We start from the raw sequence: 8,039 nt of genomic DNA, 5'->3' as shown, positions 1-8,039 counted from the left end.
CCTTAATTTGTATGGGGAAAATAGATTTTTCCCTTTATGATTATGATTAAGTTCGTGGTTTTAGTTTATGAACATTTTAAGATGTCGAACGGCTTTCAAATTCGCAAAACAAGGCTTCAGTGAATTCTATTTTATAGCCATTTACAATTTAATTTATTCATTTCTGATGTTTATCCTTCCCTTATTTTTATTTCATTTTATTTATTTATTTATATTGATTTGAATACTGATTTAATTTAGATAACCGAATAATCTTATTTTCCAAATTAATTTCGTTAAGTTTTCGTTAAGTTATGAATGACCGGCTTTCATGTGTTTCTACTTTATCCCCGTCTAATCATGGACGCCGTTTTCGGTATAACTCAAGTAAATAAGGAAGCTAACTGTACTGCCTCTTGTGGCAGAAGACTTCGACTACCCACACTTTTCGAGGCAGATTTGTGTATCAAACACCCATATATGTATTTATAATGTATTTATAGTTGCAGTTGTCTTGGAAAGAAAGATTTAAGTTAAAAGAAATCATGTTTATTGAGTAATTTTACTATTATCCTTAATCTGTACAAAATACACAGTTGTTTTAGAACAGATCTACTTTTATTTCATTTCCTGAAAGCCACAATAATATTTTTCATGCTTGTTAATTTTGATAAGCCTGAATGTAAAATATAGCCATAAAAATTAAAAAGCTTTAAAATAAATTTTAAAATGTCAATATGTTTAACAAAGTTTAGAAACTTTGAAGACACACAGCTGAAATTAAATTCATTGGAATTTTGAAGGTATTTCGTAAGCACGCAGCAATCTTCTGATCATATTAAGACTGTTATTCTCAACGTCATTGTTATCGTGAACAGAAGACTGTGTACTTGTATGCGAAGGTTGGTTATTATTAAAAACAGAGTCATGATTATCGTTATTCTCATCTGATGGAAAAGACTGAACATCAGCATGTGGATCTTTGGCATCTAGGATAAAGTTATAGTCATCGTCCTTTTTACCCAAAGAAATTGGTTGCATTCCTACAGATTTGGTGTTACTTAATGGAAAAATATGGCTGTCATTGTTATCGTTATTATTTAGGAAGAAATGCTCAATACCATCTGATCTGAAATTATCAACATCAATCGAAGGACCTATAATGCTATTTCTTCTAGCAGCATGTAAAAGCATCAATAAAGGATCATGTAGAAACAATCTGCTGAGAAATCCATTTCTAAATGTGTTTCCTTTAGCCATTTCTTCCATCGTATTGTTTGATTCAGTGAGTCTCGTAGCGACAACCGTCGGGGCATGCTTGATATCATTATCGGCTGCAAGGTCATTAGTGCTTTCCAAAATTCGTTTCCATCTAAGCCCTATAGAGAATGAAAAGTCTTTAAGAAAACTAATATACTAAATTTCGCTGAAGTAATTATATACTGTTGATAAACATTATGATACAAAAAAATCTGCTGAAGTATATTCATGATAAATGAAAAAGGAAAGTTATAGATTTTAAAAATACAAGCCAAAATAATAGATTTGCATGTTTTCAATGTAATAATCAAAATTCCGCCATTAAAATAGATGTCTTCTTGGAAGGGATAAGCTACAGGTTTGCATGCACTGGCGCCAAATGAACTGGAATGTTGTTGAATATTTTTACGATGGTCGATTTTTGAAATATTATAGGTGTAAGCTTTAATCACATAAAATGAAATCCGCTGGTGTTAAGAAGCTTAACGGGAAAGTTATTAAGGCCTCTAAACAATGGCTACTTCTCGGCTAGAATTCCTGACGATAGAGCTGCATAAGCACTTTTGCGATTTTAAAAAGGCAACATAAATACGAGTCATTTGCATAAATACAAATGTCTTCCATGAATGCGTCTCTGAGCTTGGAAGACTGCCTTCATACGCATTGCGATATGTTAAATAAAGAATGAAATTGAAGCTGTCAGATCAGGTAAGGCCTTCTTAAAAGTCTTCCATGAAGGCACTCTTTTAGGTAATAGCCCTTATGAATTTTACTGTAAGTAGTTAAACCAAACCAAATCAGACATGGCCAACGTCTTTCGATCCAGCATGACTTAAAAAATTCTGTAAGGCGTGTGTTGCTAGATGCACGCAACCGAAATTGACTAATAATGCTTGTTAAAGCTTCATTTCTAAGCGAGGCATTTCGCAGCCATATTTCTCATTTTGGTAAAAGTTTACAATTTGGTTCCCCTTGTTTTTTGGCGATTCTTTTTTGACGCCAAGATCGGGGCCAGCAAGGCAAGATTTCAAGATGGCCTCTACACAAAACCAAAATAAGAAGTCAAAGAATTGCACAACCTCTGTGTTTTCACTTAAAAAACATCAGAGAATTGCACAAACTACACATTGCGCACTGTCTTAACTTTGTCCATGTACATATCAATCTATTTTCATTTAAAAAAATCAGGAAGCTAAAACAAAGTTAAAACAAAGTTAAACAGAAATGAGGTTTCATCGCCAAAATGTAACAAAATTGTCGCTAATCGAGAGGCACCCAGTTCTACACTACAGCTCTCATTTTGTTCATGTACTGATTTAAAGGCAAAAACTTTACTTTTGCTGCAATTTATGTAAATCATAACATTGACAGGTTTCTGGTTTATGCACGTTTATAGCATTGGATCAGTCATTATCGACATCTTCTGAATTTTTTTATGAAAAAATTCTGGTTAATCTTTGGATTATGGTAACTTGGCAATTTTTGGCGAAAATTTGGGAACCAACCCTGCTACAGCAACCTTCTACTTTTTTTTTCGGCGCCATTTTGTCTTCACGAAGTAAAGACAGGTTTCTTTTTTTTTTATTTACTCAACATTTTTTCCAACAATCTGCTAGCCGAATTACGCTTATGCTAGAAATTTTATGGAACAAAAGTGCTTAATCATGACGAATATTAACTGCAAAATTGGGAGAAAGTGCACAATCGCAAACTCCTTGCCACGTTTTTCAGAATGGCACATACACGGTAACCATGTACACGTCGACGGTGAAAATGTGCTTTAGCCCACTGCTTGGCTATTTTCAGCTGATAATACAGGGCCCTAATGTTTTGTGGCAACAATTTGTAAAATCATACATCCTCTGACATTTAGAAAAACAAATTACAGTTAATTCAACTGAACACATTTTTAGTAAGAGGGTATAGAATTAATTTTTAAGCCCTCTAAAGGAAACCTCTCTGAGGTGCTTATTCGTGAAATGCTAGTTCGTGAATTTGTTGTCCTGTCAAAATTGAAAAATTGTCACATAAGGAAAGTAATTGTTGCAAGCCCCGTGTATAAGCATTCTTGTGAAACAAACTGCACAAAAGAATTTCGGCTAATCTTTGGAATATGGTAACAGGCAGTTTGGCGACATTTTGGTAGGCGATAAACGTTACTACCTAGGACTTAATACTACTACCTAGGACAATAATGTGAGAAGTACCCAGTTCCAATTAAGCATTATTTTATGTGAGAGAAATGAGAGATCATGAGATATGTCATGTGACATTTACGGACGAATCACAGTTCTTTAATCAGAAAAGGGGGGAAATTTGGAAAAATATCTTCAGTACTTTATATCATTTTGTATTTAGCTTCATTGTGTGTTGTGTGAAACAGTGTTGCTTAATTTTTGGATCCCATGGCTCTACCTAAAGTGAATTCGAAATTTTTATTGCGTTTAACATTTTGTATTTAGCTTCATTGTGTGTTGTGTGAAACAGTATTGCTTAATTTTTGGATCCCATGGCCCTATCTAAAGTTAATTCGAAATTTTTATTGCGTCTATCTGATAATCCAAAAGAATTGCTTGAATGGTGTATGAGTGTAGGATTAATTGCGGATAAGTATGAATGTCCAACATATGGAAATGAAATGAGATTGTGTGAAAGGAAGGATATTACAGATAAGTTTGAATGGCGGTGCAAGAAATCTGGTGAAAATGGACATTTCGTGATCCGCCATGCACTCAAGATTCTGTAGAAGATTAGGTAAGTTAGTATTTTTTTTATCATTTGAGGATATTATTTTTATGCATTGTTTTAAATATAAGGTATAAATAAATTAATATGCTATTATTGGAAAATTTTTATTAGCAATGAATTAGTTTAAAGTAATTAAGATTTTAAGTTAATTTTTATTAATTCAATGTATGTGTTTATTTATATTTTAAGTAGTGTTTTTAATTTAATTATATTTTAATTAAATGATAGTTATTTTGTGAATTATATGTTTGTAGCATTTTGGAATACGTTTCAGTAGAAGTAAACGTGCATGGAAATAATTTAAATATTTGACACTAAGTATTTGCAACCATTTTTAATGTCTGCGTTATAAATTCGCAGGTGACATTTATAATAGATAATTTAGAGGGAAATGTTTTTGGATATTTTATTTATTTTATGCGTGCAAATGTTCATCCTTGGAAAGAGTATATACTTTTTCGCGATTAGGTAATTTCATATATGTCCTTTTTACCGACTTTAAAGATTCACAAAATTTTCCTGCATTTTCGTGCAAATTTTTCTAATTTATGAGAAAAAAGCAGTGTACATGGATATAGTCAAGAGAGTGCGCAATGCAATTTTTGGGCAATTCTAGGATGTTTTTTTAAGTAAAAATAGGTCGACGTGAGTTGAAATGCGGTTTAGCCCACTGCTTAGCAAATTTTTTTGAATGGGCAATAAACGCGCCAACATGGCTAACTCAATATTATGATTCACTATAAACAGTAAGTCACTTTTTAAATTGTTGCCACAAAATATTAGAGCCCTGTATTATCAGCTGAAAATCCCCAAGCAGTGGACTAAAGCACATTTTCAACCGAAATGAGTAAAAACACGAGAAAATAAATGTATTTTTATAAGTTACTATCAAATTAAGTTCTAACCTAATTTCAAATTCCTAAAATTTTGATCATAATTTTATCAATAATAATGTTTATTAAAGATTAATTCACTGTCTACTAAAAATTAAATGACGGTGTCTCTGATTAGTGATTTTTCAGAATACATTTAAAATTCAAGTATTTCTTTTACTGAATTTTGTGAATAGCATAAAGTATTAAGAAGCAGAAACTACGGTACTACTTAATTGACAACCACTGTATTACTGTGTCACAGAAGCCTTTGGCGATATCTGAAATTTGCGGCTAACGTGCAGAATCGCCCACTTATTTGATTAGCGTTTGTTTGGCGCTTTTTACAAGAGTAAGAAGAATTGGATTTTTGCCAATTTTCTTTGACTTTTTAAATGAAATTATGTCGATGGATAAAGTCAAAAGAGTGCGCAATGCCATTTTTGTGCAATTCTGGGATTTTTTTAAAGTGAAAAATGGGTCGATGTGTACATAGATACCGAGTATGTACAATTCTTAAAAACGCACCAAGCAGTGGGCGATTCTGCACTTTCCCCGAATTTCCAAGCCTACAGCTTAGGCGATTAAATTTTCCAGTTTTGGGAGTTAAACGCATTGGTCGCTTTAATAAATAAGTACAAAAACTATAAAAAAAAATCAGAAATTAATTAGGTGCTACTTTGGTAGACGATTGCATGGATTTTTGGCGATTTACGTTGGCGCGGTTTTTACAATCGTCAACCATCTTGAAAAATGCTGTTTTTACGTATTTCACGCATAGTAAAGTATTCGAAACTTTAAAAAAATAAATATCGTTAAAAATAATGGATTAGTTTTTTGTTGAAAACGTTGTTTTTTTAAGATGGCTGGTAAATGTAAATAAATACATTTACTAAGAGTATAAAGTGCTAAAGTAAGGTTAAATTATTACTATCATATAATAGAATAAAAACACCGCAATAAAAACATTGCGCCAACATTTAATTGGAATAAAATATTACTTAAATTGAATATTGAATTAAAAACATTAACCAACGTTTAAAAGAATTAAATTTTTCAATTACTTAAATTCAAATCCTTTAAAATAAGTTTTATAGGATATAATTATTTAACATTAAAACATATGTGGCAATAAATATCTCAGGAATTTTTGAAAAAAGTGTATTAATTTTTTAATAAAAATTTAAGTATACAATAATAAAGTAAAAGAAAAATATGTACTTACATTTTTTTAAAGCATTTTACCTTTAGTATATTGATAAGTACCAGAAAAAAAACGATCTTCATCTGTTATTCCCATCTCTCGCACTTCATTGAAGAAGCAATTAGCGAGGTTTCCTCCAAAAATTTTTAATAAATTTCCTCTGATCCTTGTAACAATAGATAAATCTTTGATTAAGAAATTCAGGTTGGCCAAAATAAGGTCTCAAACGGCAATTTTTTTATGCCGATACCAATAATTCTTGGCAATTACCAATAACAACATTTATCTTCGAAACAGACATCCATTCGCTTTGAAATCTGATGAATTCGAAGAGATGAATAATAAAATTTTAAAATGGCGCGGTAATGCACAAATATTCAGTAACCAATCAGGGAGCTGATTACATCACGCATAGAATTAAAATTATTTAAATAATCATTCATAATAAAATCATATTTAAAAAATTGCAAAATTAAATTGTATTTTAATATTTAACAGCCATAAGTAATGTTTAAAACATTAGATTAAATTTATAGATATAAAAACCAATTACTTTTAAAATAACGTGACGTCATTCATTACATCATTCACAACATAAAATTCCATAAAATATCATAAACAATAAAATTTTTATTTCAAATAAAAATTGAAAATTAAATTGATTTTTAATATTTAAAAGCCATAAATAACATTTAAAACACGAAATTTATGCATAATAAAACGCATTATTTTTTAAATAAAATGACAACAAAGTATCGGTTACCATAAACAATTTGTCTAGCAATGGGTTTACCATAAGTCGTATCGCTCACCGAAAAACAATCGCCAAAAAATCGCCAAAATCCGTGCAACCGTCTACCAAAGTAGCACCATTAATTATACAACTTTCTCAGTAAAACTTTTAACATGTGAATCTTGGTAATATAAAATTTGGCGTTAGAAATTAGAGTTTTATATTTCCAATTTTGGCGATTAATCGCGGTGGCTGCTTTAACTAGAAAGTATCGAGTTATGAATTTACATTAAAAAGACATACTTTCTTTAACGACATTTCCCATAAGCATTCTAAACAGTTACTGAGACTTACATGGCTGATCCTGTTCATAATTAATACTTGCGTTTCCAGCCGTTGTGAGATTTGTATCATACTTTAACTTGTCTGTAAAGCCCACCATCTCTCTGCAGAATCTACTGAAGGATGAACAATTCCTACCATGGACAGCGAGGAAGAAGAATGCTATATGCAGCTTCGGATGCAGAAGCGGATGAGGAAAAACCTCGGAAATATTTGTTGAGTGACGGTTAGTTGCATTTAGTACATTAAAAGGACTGGAGTTATTTGTAGCTGTACAACTTGCGACGCTTAAAAGTAAAAAATATAGCATCATTTTGATACGTCGCGGATGACAGAAACAGCGCAATTCAAATTAATAAGTCTTTAGAACACCATCTCAGTTTTTGATCATCATTAAATTCACGAGAGTCAGTTACGATGCAAGTTAAATCGCATGCAGGTAGTGAAGTTGAGATATTAAAGTTGTTGCTGAGGAAAACTGAATTAAAAGGTCTGCGATACAGTAAAAAGGTAATAATCCGCTTCAAATACAGGTTAGTCTGAATTTTACCTCACGAGATACGTTTCAATAAAGTCACTTTAATATGTGAAAATCACACACGAACTAAAACTATATATAAATTTTAACTATTCTAAATTACTCTCAAACGAAAGTTCAAATCATTGTTGTCGACTCAGTCGGTTCTTGCTATATTTCTCCAGAGCAGAGCCCAACTACAGCGTTACCTAAAAGTACAAAGTCTAGTTATGCGCTTCAGCGCTACCTAATGGCAGTCACAACAGAAGGTAATATTTGCCAGAAGTTAAAGCAGATGATGGCATTATTTTATGCAAATAACGATATTTAAATTTAAAAAAATCTGGTGTGTACACCACATGACTTCCTTGTACGGAATATTAA

At 31.6% G+C, this 8,039-nt stretch overlaps 1 protein-coding gene across 1 annotated transcript; it reads right to left on the bottom strand.

Moving 5' to 3' along the window:
- Positions 1-522: 522 nt before the first annotated feature.
- Positions 523-7,521, bottom strand: LOC118205240 (uncharacterized). The gene is made up of 2 exons (XM_035377545.2): positions 7,151-7,521; positions 523-1,358 (listed from the first exon to the last, which is right to left on the bottom strand). The coding sequence occupies exons 1-2, from the start codon at positions 7,449-7,451 to the stop codon at positions 766-768; spliced, it is 894 nt and encodes a 297-aa protein (XP_035233436.1). The 5' UTR covers positions 7,452-7,521; the 3' UTR covers positions 523-765.
- Positions 7,522-8,039: the final 518 nt, after the last annotated feature.

Source organism: Stegodyphus dumicola, chromosome 4, assembly GCF_044657685.1.
Source record: "Stegodyphus dumicola isolate Sdum_Otavi_A_Nest chromosome 4, ASM4465768v1".
In the NCBI taxonomy this organism is placed as follows: Eukaryota; Metazoa; Arthropoda; class Arachnida; order Araneae; family Eresidae; genus Stegodyphus; species Stegodyphus dumicola.
This window is presented reverse-complemented; position numbering and strand designations above follow the sequence as displayed.